Below are 12,622 nucleotides of genomic sequence, written 5' to 3'. Positions count from 1 at the left end.
TATCAGGTACACGGTCCTCCCCCCACTAATGCTCTCTGTGACACCTTAGTCCGCCCTTCAGTCACCCCAAATGCACCCTTCCCTTTTTAAGATAAGTACAACAGTTGCAGTACCTGCCCTTTCACCTACTCCCACTCACTGTCTAAGACCTCAAACACTCCATGCTGGAGAGCCAATTGAGTACTCTGAGTCCATTGATCCACATGCAATCTCCTCTCCATTGAGGAAACCAATTGCAGATAATTGATCATGTTGCCAAACATTTCTGTTCTGTTCACAAGATTCTGAACTTCTGTTGCCTGCTGTTTAATTCTTCACTTCCCCCCAACTCTGAACCCCCCCCAACCACCCTGTCCTCAGCCTCCTCCACCATCTCAACGAAGCTGTACATAATTCACAGAACACCACCTCATCTTTCAAATAGATACCACCCAGATCAAACATTCAATTCAACAATTTCAGATCATGATCTCTTTTCCCCCCTTCTTGTTTTTTATAATTTGTGGGACATGGGCGTCGCTGGCTGGCCAGCATTTATTGCCTATCCCTAGTTCCCCTTGAACTGAATAGCTTACTTGGCCATTTCAGAGCATAGTTGAGAGCCAATCACATTGCTGTGGCTCTGGAGTCACATGTAGGCCACACATGTGACTCCTACATGTCTGGCCTACAGGATGACATCCTGTAGGATGGCAGATATCCATCTGCCATTCTGCAGATGTAAGGATCTGCAGGTAATCCTTACATTACCTGCAGATGTAATGTGCAGGTAAGGCATTGAGGATGCCTTACCTGGAGGTGGCCCTTCGCTGGCATGCGAGATGGTCCAGAATCTAGCTTGTAAGGGTGGCAGATTTCCTTCCCTAAAGTGAACCTCACAGCAACAGCTGTTGATGCTGATTCTGTCTTTCACATTTACACCTCCTCTCAACTCATTTTTTTGTTTCTTCTCCGTTTACCATCTCTCTTCACCTTGTGCTATCGAGCCTTTTGCTGTTTAATCCTTCCTGTCACAGACTGTCTCATTCATTCTTTTTCTTCCTCACTTCCCTATTTTGTTGAGCCTTGCTTAAAACCTGTTACATCTCTAAATTCTCCACATCCTGAGGAAGATCACTGACCCGGAACATTAAGGCCGAATTCTCCGATGTCCACTGCTGCCAGCGAGAACGGAGAATTTGGACGCTCAGCCAAATCTCCATTCACAGCAGCAGGACTGGGGAATCCCAGCCAAGAGCAAGATCGGAGAATTCTGGCCTAACTCTTTCTTCGGTCCGCAGATGGTCCCAGATCTGCTGAGTATTTCCAGCATTTACTGTCCTTTAATCAGATTTCATTATCCACAGTACTTTTCTGTTGTGTAAAATTACCATGGCATTGTTTAGTTGTAACTCAGAACATAACATTCCGCCGATGGCAGCTGAAGGCTCAGTAAATTGATCCTTTAGAAAATGAATATAATGAACAAACAGATGGGTGAAATCATGTTGTATTTTATGTAGGTCATAAAATCAAGAATTCTTTGTCGTAATACTTGGACAGCTGTTCTTTTCTGCGTCAGCAAAATAGTATAATCTTGTAATGGTGATAATTAAGATTCTGAATTACATAGGAAATTACCAAAGGAAATTATTTTTTGCACACTGGCCCAGAAATTGGTTTGTGCCACACCTATTTCTTAGGCACGACACAGACACCGAAGGATCCGATACAGCCGGCTTGGGCATCCCTGTAGTCATCGAGGATATGCATCAGATTTATTGGAAAGCCCCATCACAATGTTAAAATAGTGATCAGTGCTCATTTGAGGCCCCTTTTGTGAAATCGGTCTGCCCCAACGCCTAATTTGCTCTGTGATAAACCCCTGAAGAGGAGCTTTTCCAGGTGGAAACCTGCCAGCCTTAGTTAGAAAGCTGGACCATCAAATTTAAACAAACATTTCAGCGGAGCTAGAACGCAGACTGACTTTACCTGGGCCACTCTTCCGCCTTTCCCCCTCCAATGCAACCACCCCCCACCACCACCTTTGCGTTTGCACACTTATGCACAATGATTCATCATGCAAAGATTCTTCTCTTAGCTTTACACATTGTGCCCCTTCCTGAACTGCTCTCTGATATAGTCAGTGATGTTGCCACCTATTTAAGAAGGCTGACCTCCACAGTTACTGAGGGTGCGATCTTGCCTGCCGCTCACGCCACGCTCCCACTGCAGCAAAGTCGGAGAATTTGGCATCCCAGCCAAATTTCCGTTCACTGCAGCCAGTTGGGAAAATCCCACTGGTGGGAATGGTGGTAACATTCCAGCCTTGGAGTCATAGACATGTGCAGCACTAGAAAAGGCCCTTCAGCCCATCGTATCAGCACCAGTCAAAGACAAACCACCTAACTATTCTAATCCCATTTTTCCAGCATTTGACCCATAGCCTTGAAAGCCTTGGCATTGTAAGTACACATCTAAATAATTCTTAAATGTTTTGTCTTGAACTGGCCCAGGCACCCTGACATTTTCTGTACTTGAAATAATAGGTTTATTAGGTTACCAGTGAGCAGAAATACAGCTTTAAAACGTCATGTCTGACATGAGAGTGACAACACAAATAGGTTTCACAGTAGACAAAATAGATGTGAATAACTGCTACTTGTTTTAAATAAGGGAGTGTGTGGGGGTGTAAGCTGGTGATATTGGGTTCAGTTTTACAAAGTGTGGGTGTTACGGATAGTTAGCAAGTGGATAAATGCTAACCATTTCTTATAAACCATGAAGTTTGAACATTTTTGAGCACAGTGTGACCACCTAATCAAAAAGAACACAAAATCCTGCAAGTTTCACAGCTTAATTAACAGCGATAAACCACTGTGTGTGTGTGTCAATGAGTCAGACATAACAGCATGCCAGGAAAATTCCTGCAACAATTTTAGTGAGATTGAATGTGGCATTTTAGCTGAGAGCTTATCAAAAGGATGCATGCGTAGGGCAGACATTGTACACAGAGCAATCGCACTGTACTAGACAGGGAGCAATGCTAATGGTATGTGGGAGTCTCAATAACTTAGAGTGAACCAAAAATGACAAAGTTACTCAAAAGAGGAGCCTGACATGCAAGGAAAAAGGAAGTGGGTTAGCAATTGTCAACAGTGAATGGAAAGTGAAGATGACCCTCCAAATGTTGGTGGGTGAGTTTTACAGGCGGTCGCCCACACACCTCTCGCAAGTAGAAGAGTTGGTTGGTTTTAACTCGCTGAAGGTGGGACTCCAACCCCTCACTGAAAGGTTGCTTCACTTTCTAAATCCGCTGGCCAGTCTGACTGGATGAGTCATCCCAGTGGGATGGAGTATTCTCAATGGGTTTAGGTTGCTTTAAAAGAGACTGTGCGCTCTGGGTGATTTGGGGATTCTCTGGCCTCCCAGTCGCATGTTTCTCTGGGGCAGGAGGAGGCGGGCTGTTCACTGGCCTCGGGATTCAATGGTTCCTCCGCTGTCAGTGGGATTTCCCATTGATGTCACTCCATGCCAGTGGGAAATCTGTGATGGGAGAGGGAGGGGCACTGCCAGTGGGACCGGAGAAACCCAGCCTGTAAATGGCCAGAGAATCGCCCTCGTTGTCTTTCAGCTGAGGGTATTGAAATGAGGCCTCATCCAGTCTCAGTTAGACATAAAAGTTCCCATTGAACTTTTCAAAGAAGAACAGGGCAATTCTCAGGGTGTTCATCTGTAATCTGTAGCCATCAACAGACCATCTGGTGATGCATCTCATTGCTGCTTGTAAGCCACAGCTTTACAAAAAACAGCGTGCTGCATTTCCTCTATCAAAACAAAGGCTACATTTCAAAATGCAAACACATTATGAAAGCCACAAGGTAAATAAGATGATAATTTCTTCTTTCTGTGATGCTGGCTGAACAATAAATATTTTCCAGGAAACTGGGAGAACACCTCTGTCCTTTGAGTGTTGCAATGGATTAGTTTGTATTCACTTGAACAGGAAAACTAGGTTTAATATCTCATCCAAGGACTGTGCCATCAATAATACAGCACTCAATCAATACTGCTCTGATATGTCTCAGTGACTTTTCAAAGAATGTTTAATTTTTTTTACATCATGAATTACTTTGAAGTATTGTTATGTGCGTAAGGGTCTGAGTCTTCCTAATCTCACTGCAAGAGAATTGGGTTGGGAATTTTGCCTCTCACCCTGTCCTATTTTCCTCCTTGGGCCGTAGGTAAGATGGATTCCTGGTAGAATCTCTGCAACGGAGAGATAATCTGCTGCTTCTGAAGTGGGAGATATACAGCACTGCTGTAGGATAACATCCATTGCGGCAGCAGAAAGGGAAGGAGCCCATTTAAATTGGGTTACACATAAAGAATATAGTACCTTAGATATTAACCAACAGGCCATTTGGAATGAATATCTGTCAGAGTATGACTAGAAGGTTCATTTTATGACCACTTTCACATTTTTATGACCATTTTTAGATTAATTAATGACCTCATAGCAAAATCACCTCTAGTTAGCCATGACCATAGTATAATTGAGTTGTACATTCAGTTTGATGGAGAGAAGAGTGATTCTAAGACCAGTATTTTAAACATAAATAAGGACAATTATGAGAGCGTGAATGCAGAGCTAGCTATAATGTACTAACAATTTAGGTTAAGGGATAGGTCAAAAGAGACGCAGTGGCAGACATTTAAGGGGAAATTTCAGAATACACCTTTCAACAAGAAAGGAAAATTCCAGGGAAGGACCCACCATCTGTGGTTAATTTAAAAAGTTAAAAGATGGTAGCATACTTAAAGAAAAAAATATATAATTGTGAAAAGCTGGCCAACAGGCCAGAAGATTAGACAGAATATAAAAAGTATCAAAAATGACTAAGAGATTAATAAGGAGGGAAAAGTTACAGTACAAGAGAAAGCCGGTTAGAAATATAAATACAGATAGTAAAATTTTCTATAGATATTTACAAAAGAAAAGAGTTAACAAAAAGGTGTTGGTCTTATAGAAAGTGAGTCAGGGGAATTAATTATGGACACTAAGGAGATGGCAGGTGGAGTGAACAGGTATTTTGAATGGGCCTGCACCTGGAGGGTACAAGTAACATCCCAGAAATTGCAGTAATTCAGGAATTATAAGGGAGGGAAGAACTCAACAAAATTACAAACACCAAAGAAATGATACTAAACAAATTGTTGGAATTACAAGCTGACAAATACCAACTCCCTGATGGACTTCATTCAAGGGCCTTAAAAGAAGGTGAATGAGTTGGCTAATGTGTTGGTTTTAATTTTCCAAAATTCAGGTAAGGTTCTATTAGATTAGAAACTAGCAAATGGAACTCCATTATTCAAAAAGGGGGGTAGGCACGCCTGTAGCCTAAATCTGTCATAGGGAAAATGTTAAAGCTGTTAATAATGATATTACAACAGGACACTTAGAAAAAAATATCAAAATTATCAGGCAGAGTCAACATGGTTTTGTGAAAGGGAAATCATGTTTAACCAATTCATTGGAGTTCTTTGAAGGAGTCACATACACTGTGGATGAAGGGGAACCAGTGGATGTCCAGTAATTAGATTCCAGAAGGCATTTGAAAAGGTGACTCATCAAAGGTTATTGAAGAAAATAGAAAGTTCACATTGTAGGGGGTAACACATTAGGATGAATAGAGGATCGGCTGGCTGACAGGAAACAGACAGCCGGCATAAATGGGTCTTTTTTTTGGCTGGTAAGATGTAACAAGTTCTGTACTATGGAAATTAATGCTGGGGCCTCAACGTTTTGCAGTTTATATAAATTTCTTGATTTGAAGGATCTAAAAATATGGTTGCTAAGTTTGCTGATGATACAAATGTTAAGTCAGAAAGTAAGTTATGAAGAAAACATAAGGAGGCTACATGGGGATATAGATAGGTTAGCTGAGGGGGCAAAGATCTGGCCAATGGATTATAAAGTTAGAAAATGTGAGATTGTCTATTTTGGCAGGAGGAATAAAAAAAAGTATATTATCTAAATGGTGAGAGATTGCAGAGGTCTGAAATGTAGAGGGATCTGGGTGTCCTAATGCATGAATTGCATAAAGTTAGTATGCAGGTGCAGCAAGTAATTAGGAAGGCTACAGAACATTATTGCTTATTGCAAGGGGAATTGAATACTAAAGTTGGGAAGTTATGTTTCAGCTTTACAGGGGTTTGGTACGAGCATATCTGGAATACTGTGTTCCACAGTGCTCTCCTTATTTGAGGAAGCAGTTCAAAGAAAGTTTCCTAATGTAACAGCAGGAATGGGGAGGTTGTCTTGTGAGGGAATTAGACAGGATAGGCTTGCATACGCTGGAGATTCCCACCCCTCACACCAGCAGACCCCCCCCCCCCCCACCAGCCCCCCCACCACAATCTGCCCCTAATTGCTTCCCTCCCTCCATCCCAGACCAATCCTGCCTGCAAACTGGAAGCAGGACCCCTCACCCTCATCGATCGTCCCAGGCCCTGGCCACCAAAAGCCCTTGGCACTGCCCAATGCCTGATGGGCAGTGCCAAGGTACTCCCTGGGCATGGGCACTTTGTCGCTCGGGCAGTGCCAGGGGTCATAGGCTGGCATTGCCAGGGTGCCCATGCGCAGGGAGTACCACACTCACCCCCCTGCCGCCCGACCCCCTGGGGGTCCCCAATTGTCCCCACCTTCATTCCAGCAGAGTCTCCCGCTCATTCCCCAAATGTGGGGGGCTACTCTAAACCCCGCCGGAATGAAGTATTCCTGGCGGATTTGGGAGATTCAATCGGGACCTGAAAGGTCTTGATAAAGAGCTAATAAACATATTTCAAATACATGCAAAAAAGATGAAACTTACTTACCTGCCTTCCCGCTGGTTTTCAGCGTGGTCTGACAGGCGGCTGTTCACCGGCTCTGGGAGATGGACATGTGCTCCTGACACATACACAAATCCCGGAACAAGGCCAGAGACCCGCGTCCCCCACAGCGACCCAACAGAAAAGTTGCGGGTCACAATGGGGGAATCGGGGTCAATATTTCTGATGGTGAAGTAATCCAGAACTGGGGGCCATAGTTTAAGGATAAGGGGTAAACTTTTTAAGACTGAGGTGAGGAGAAATTTCTTCACCCAGTGACTGATGAATCTGTGGGATTCACCATCACAGAATATAGTTGAGGCCAAAGCATTGTGTGATTTCAAGAAGAAATTAGATATAGCTCTTGGGGTTCAAGGGGTCAAGGGATATGGGGGGAAGGCACAGTAGACTGAAAGGGCTAAATAGCCTTTTCCTATATTTCTAATTTGTATGTACATCTGTACATTTATACATCCAGGAGCAGTTGAGGAGATATGCATAACAGAGAAGAGCAGTCAAGTAGTCCTCAGCTAGAATGCTTTAGCAGTAGTAAATAAACCGCAGCAAGCAATAAATTTGCATTTCATACAGTTCGCTGTGGCTTTTATTTTTAACTTCAGTATGAGCTATTGCTGCTATAACTATTTCACGGCTTATTAAGTAGCCAGAATAAAGTTATTGCACAAAGAAGCTTAGGGCTATTTTTCAGGCTTTATAGATAATTGGAGATAATTGTAAAATAGCACGATCTGGAACTGTTGTAAGTGCAGTATGACTCTGTGCCTCTCCCAGGTCCTAGTTTTGCTACAGGAAACATAATGAGTTTGCTGTTCCATTCATCAAAAAGGGGAAGTGCCTCTGGGTTTAAACGGCCTGCACAATAGCTGGTCTTCAAATCTGGAGTGAATGAAATTTGGGCAATGATTCAATGATACCAGATTGTTCTACTCAAACAATGAATTCATTTATTTACCGTCGAGTGGAGAGTTCTGTGTTTAGATTGGACTGTTACATCCTAGTGCTTTTGAAAAAAGTTTCGAGGAGCTTGCAAGTCGGTGAATGAGGGTGTTTTCCCAATTTTATATTTTGCAAGTGGTTCCCTTCCACTTTTGAATAAACAGAATAATAATGGCAATCTGCATTTATATATCTCTGTACCTAACAAAATGTCACAAGGTATTTCACAGGAGCATTATCAAACTCAGTCGCTTAATAGAACACGTAACCAAAAGCTTGAGCAAAGAGTTGGGCTTTAAAGAATGTCTCAAAGGAGTAGAAGATTTAAGGAAGCAATTCTAGAGTTTACTTATGAATGGGTTACAGTTGCGGTGGGGAGAAGGGAGTTGGGTATGCGTGAGTCGTCGCATTTGGGGGATCTCAGTGATCTGAGTAGCTTCCAGTAGGGAGGGATAGCAGTTCCAATCTGGGACTTCGATGGATCCTGATCACCAAATCATAACTTGGCCGGGATTTTCCAGCCAGTCTGGATTTTCCAGCCCCACCAACATTGTTGCAGGCGGGATGGGAATTGTTTTATTTTATTTATTATTTATTATTTTAGTCACAAGTAAGGCTTACATTAACACTGCAATGCAGTTACTGTGAAATTCCCTCAGTCCGGCTCCTCTTTGGGTCATTGCATCTAACCAGCACGTCCTTCAGACTGTGGGAGGAAACCGGAGCATCCGGAGGAAACCCATGCAGACACGGGGAGAATGTGCAAGCTCCACAAAGACAGTGACCCAAACTGGGACTCAAACCCAGGTCTCTGGCACTGCGCTATTGTGCCGCCAACAGTATTTAAATATTTGTTCATGGGATATGGATGTTGCTGGATGGCCTAGTAGTTGTTTAAGGCTCAACCACATTGCTGTGAATCTGGGGTGGGATTTTCCACGTTCCCCGCAGTGGGTTTCCAGGCAGTGGGAGTTCGCTATCAGCGGAACCATAGGATCCCATCAGTGAAAATTGCTGGAAAATTCTGGCCTTGGAGTTGCATGAAGACTAAGTAATATTGACAGGTTTCCTTTTGTAAAGGACATCAGTGAACCAGATAGGTTTTTACAAAAATAATCAACATTTCATGGTTATCATTTAATTCCAGATTTTTATTGTATTTAAATTATACCATCTGCCCTGATAAGATTAAAACCCAGGTTCTCAGAGCATTGGTCTCTGGATTACTAGTCCAGAGACAATAGGGCGGCACAGTGGCACAGTGGTTAGCACTGCTGCCTCATGGCGCCAAGGACCCAGGTTCGATTCTGGCCTAGAGTCACTCTGTGTGGAGTTTGCACATTCTTCCCGTGCCTGCGTGCATTTCCTTCGGGTGCTCCAGTTTCCTCCCACAGTCCAAAGATGTGCAGGTTAGGTGGATGGACCATGCTAAATTGCCCCTAAGTGTCAGCGGGGGCCAAAAGTCTAAAAACGTGGGGTTAGGGAGCCTGGGTGGAATTGTTGTCAGTGCAATTTCGATGGGCCAAATGGCCTCCTTCTGCACTGTAGTGATTCTATGATCAGTTCGGCCAAGTGGCCCTGCATGACAATGCAATTCAAATAATATATCTGAAAACATGTCACTAAGTAGGGAATGTTGATAAACCAGATTCCTTCCTAATTCTTGAATGTCTATCTTCCTTTGTTTTGTAGAATTGATAATTTACGAAAAACGTCAGCGAACAAGTTGAACAAGAACAATGGTGGTCCGGTCCAGGGAATGAGCTATGCCGTTTCATCATTACTGACAGTTGACACTGGAAATGTGGCTAGTGTAAATACCAACAATGAACAGAAATGCCTTGAAGTCTCGGAAGGACCACAGCCACTGTTGGATAATACTGTGATTTCTGCCAGAGTTATTCCATGATCAGACGATCTAAAACGTATAATAACATTCCGGTTCTCAGGAATGGGGACAATCTTTTGTGTCACAACATGTAGCATCGTGGCTTTAAAAGAAATTGGTGTTATGAATCATTCCTGTAAGTGCTGATGATTCAAGGGGACCTCGGAGCTCTCAACAGTACACGTTTGTGGGTTGAAATTGCATTGGGCGACTTTAGTAACAAACGTGCTTGTGTCAAATTCTTTTGTCCACTATTTTAGTCAGGCTTTTGAAATATCAGACTGAAAAATATACTGGTGCATTCATTACTAAAAGTAGAAAGTGCAAATTCAGCCCAGTTGTGGCAACACTGCATATTGTGTCTCATCTTAATCCATTCAAAACCCATTCACTTTCCCAGAGTTAATATTGGGTCCAGCGACGCCAGGCTCCTGGGTTCAGTTCCTGGCTTGGGTCACTGTCTGTGCGGAGTCTGCATGTTCTCTAAATGGGTTCTCCACAGTCTAAAAGACATGCGGGCTAGGTGCTAAATTCTCCTTCAGTGTACCTCAACAGGCGCCAGAGAGTGGCGACTAGAGGATTTTCACACTAACTTCATCGCAGTGTTAAGGTGACAGTAATGAATAAACTTTAAAAATGATGACATTTGATAAAGTGCCACTCAGCAGATGTGGCAGCAAAGTTGACATTGCCAGTGTGGATAAGAAGTTGACCAAGTGAACGGTGACAGAGAGTGATGAATATTGATTGTTTTTTTTTAAGAGACTGCATGATGGTGAAGGAGGAATTCCAAGGCATCAGTCTTAGCACCAGTGCTTTTCTTGATGCATGTTAATGTCTGAGACTTGGCTCTACAGGACAACTTTCACAATTTGTGGTGATGCAAAATTTAGAAGTAGTGCGAACTGTGAAGAGGTTAGTGATAGACTTCAAGAGGACATAGGGTGGTAGAATGGACAGACGTGTGACAGATAAAATTTATTGAGGGGAAACGTGAAGAGATAAATTCTGGTTGGAGAACCAGAAGAAGAAGAAATATAAAATGAAGGGCACAGTTCTAAAGGGGATGCAGAAACACATACATCTGGAGGTATCTATGCGCAAATCATTGAAGATGGCAGGGCAGGTCTGTGTGAACCTTACACGTTCTCCCCATGTCTGCGTGGGTTTCCTCTTGATTGCTCCGGTTTCCTCCCTCACTCTAAAGATGTGTGGGTTAGCTTGCTTGGCTATGCTAAATTAACCTTTGGGACCAGTTAGGGTAAATACATGGGGTTGTGGGGATCAGGCCTGGAGGGATTTATTGTCAGTGCAGGCTCGATGGGTCGAATGGCCTCCTTTTGCACTGTAGGCATTCTATGAGGTAGGGAAAGCAACAAAAAATGCATATGGTATCCTGAAACCAAAAGAGAAAATGCTGGAAAATCTCAGCACATCTGGCAGCATTTGAGAGGAGACAAAAGAGCTGACGTTTTGGGTCCAGATGACCCTTTGTCAAAGCTGGAGTATTGCTCCCAATTCTAGGCACCCACTCAAAGAAGAATGTGAAGGCTTTGACAGTGCAGGAAAAAGTTTATGGGAATGGTTCTAGAGATGAGGGACTTTAGTTACATGGACACATTGAAGACTCGGGCTGCGCTTGAAGAACAGAGATAGAGAGGAGACTTAATGGAGGTTTCAAAATCATGAAGGGTCTAGACAGGCAAACATTGGCCGAAGAGTGAAGAATCAGACAAAGTCTGATATAAGATGAATTGATATAAGAACCAATGGTGCTATGAGGAAAAATACTTTTACACAGTGAGTATTAGGATTTGGAATGTATTGTACAAGACTGGTGGAGGCAAATTCAAATTGTGGAATTAGAGAAGGACCCGAAGCGAAAAGGAACCGAGGTGCTACAAAGTAAGGGAAGGGAGTGGCATGAGCTGCAGATACAACGGACTGAATGGTCTCTGTAATCTGATCCTAAAAAATATGTGCCTTACAATAGTGCAACGCAAGAATTTGTGAAGAATGGTTTTAAGGCATAATCTTCTGTAGTTTTATGGTGAAATCACAAATGATATAGATGATTTGAGAAGAGATTTTTCAAGCCTGTAGTTGCTTCACTGGTAACAACCCCCCACCCACCCAGATTCCAAGCTCTAATCTTAAGGTTATACGTCCCTTTATCTGAATTGTCCAGTCAGAAGAAAAAGCTTTGCTCTGTTCACCCTAACAATTCGTTTAATCATTCACATGTTTTGTAGGAATTTAGTGTTCTGTCATGAGTACATTTACTTTATTGGAGGAGCATGATTTCTTCAAATACAAGTTGCTTCAGGACAGTGGAGTTCCTTGTACTCCAAAAATATTGGTCTAACATAGTCATTCCTTTGATTTAATTCACAGTGAAATGCTCTGAATTACTGTTTAATTCTGAACACACATCCTTGTTTAACTTCAATGTTTGTTTTCTCCTCTTGTAAATAGCCGAATATGACACATCGCACCATAACGTGTTAATACTTCATGACTGATTCCATTATTTTGTTACAGCTTCTTCCTAATGCATAATTTACCCACTGCACTGGCGCCAGTGCAAATAGCGCTTAGATTATGACCCATACTAGTGGATTGAGCATCACATGGCATGTCCCACTTGCTGGGCATTTTTTCCTCACATGTCAGTTCAAAGATGTGGCACAGTGGTTAGCACTGCTGCCTCACAGCTCCAGGGACCTGGGTTCGATTCCGGCTTGGGTCACTATCCATGTGGAGTTTGCACATTGTCTCTGTGTCTGTTTGGGTTTCCTTTGGGTGCTCCACTCAAAGCCCAAAGGTGCACAGATTAGATGCATCGGCCATGCTAAATTGCTCCTTAGTGTCCCTCAATGTGTAGGTTAGAGGGATTAGTGGGGTAAATATGTGGGGTTACAGGGA

General features: G+C 42.9%; 1 protein-coding gene across 1 annotated transcript in view; it reads left to right on the top strand.

Annotated features, from left to right (window-relative positions):
• Nucleotides 1–10,232, top strand: part of LOC145352930 (uncharacterized) — a 31,548-nt gene extending 21,316 nt beyond the window's left edge. Inside the window, exon 3 of the mRNA XM_080203234.1 lies at nt 9,502–10,232. Coding sequence (XP_080059360.1) covers nt 9,502–9,718 — 217 coding nt within the window. The 3' untranslated portion in view covers nt 9,719–10,232. The remainder of the gene's footprint in view (nt 1–9,501) is intronic.
• Nucleotides 10,233–12,622: the final 2,390 nt, after the last annotated feature.

Source organism: Carcharhinus amblyrhynchos, chromosome 15 (genome assembly GCF_965287045.1).
Source record: "Carcharhinus amblyrhynchos chromosome 15, sCarAmb.v2.hapA, whole genome shotgun sequence".
NCBI classification, from domain to species: domain Eukaryota; kingdom Metazoa; phylum Chordata; class Chondrichthyes; order Carcharhiniformes; family Carcharhinidae; genus Carcharhinus; species Carcharhinus amblyrhynchos.
The sequence above is the reverse complement of the archived record's forward strand: the minus strand, read 5'-3'. Positions and strand labels throughout refer to the sequence as shown.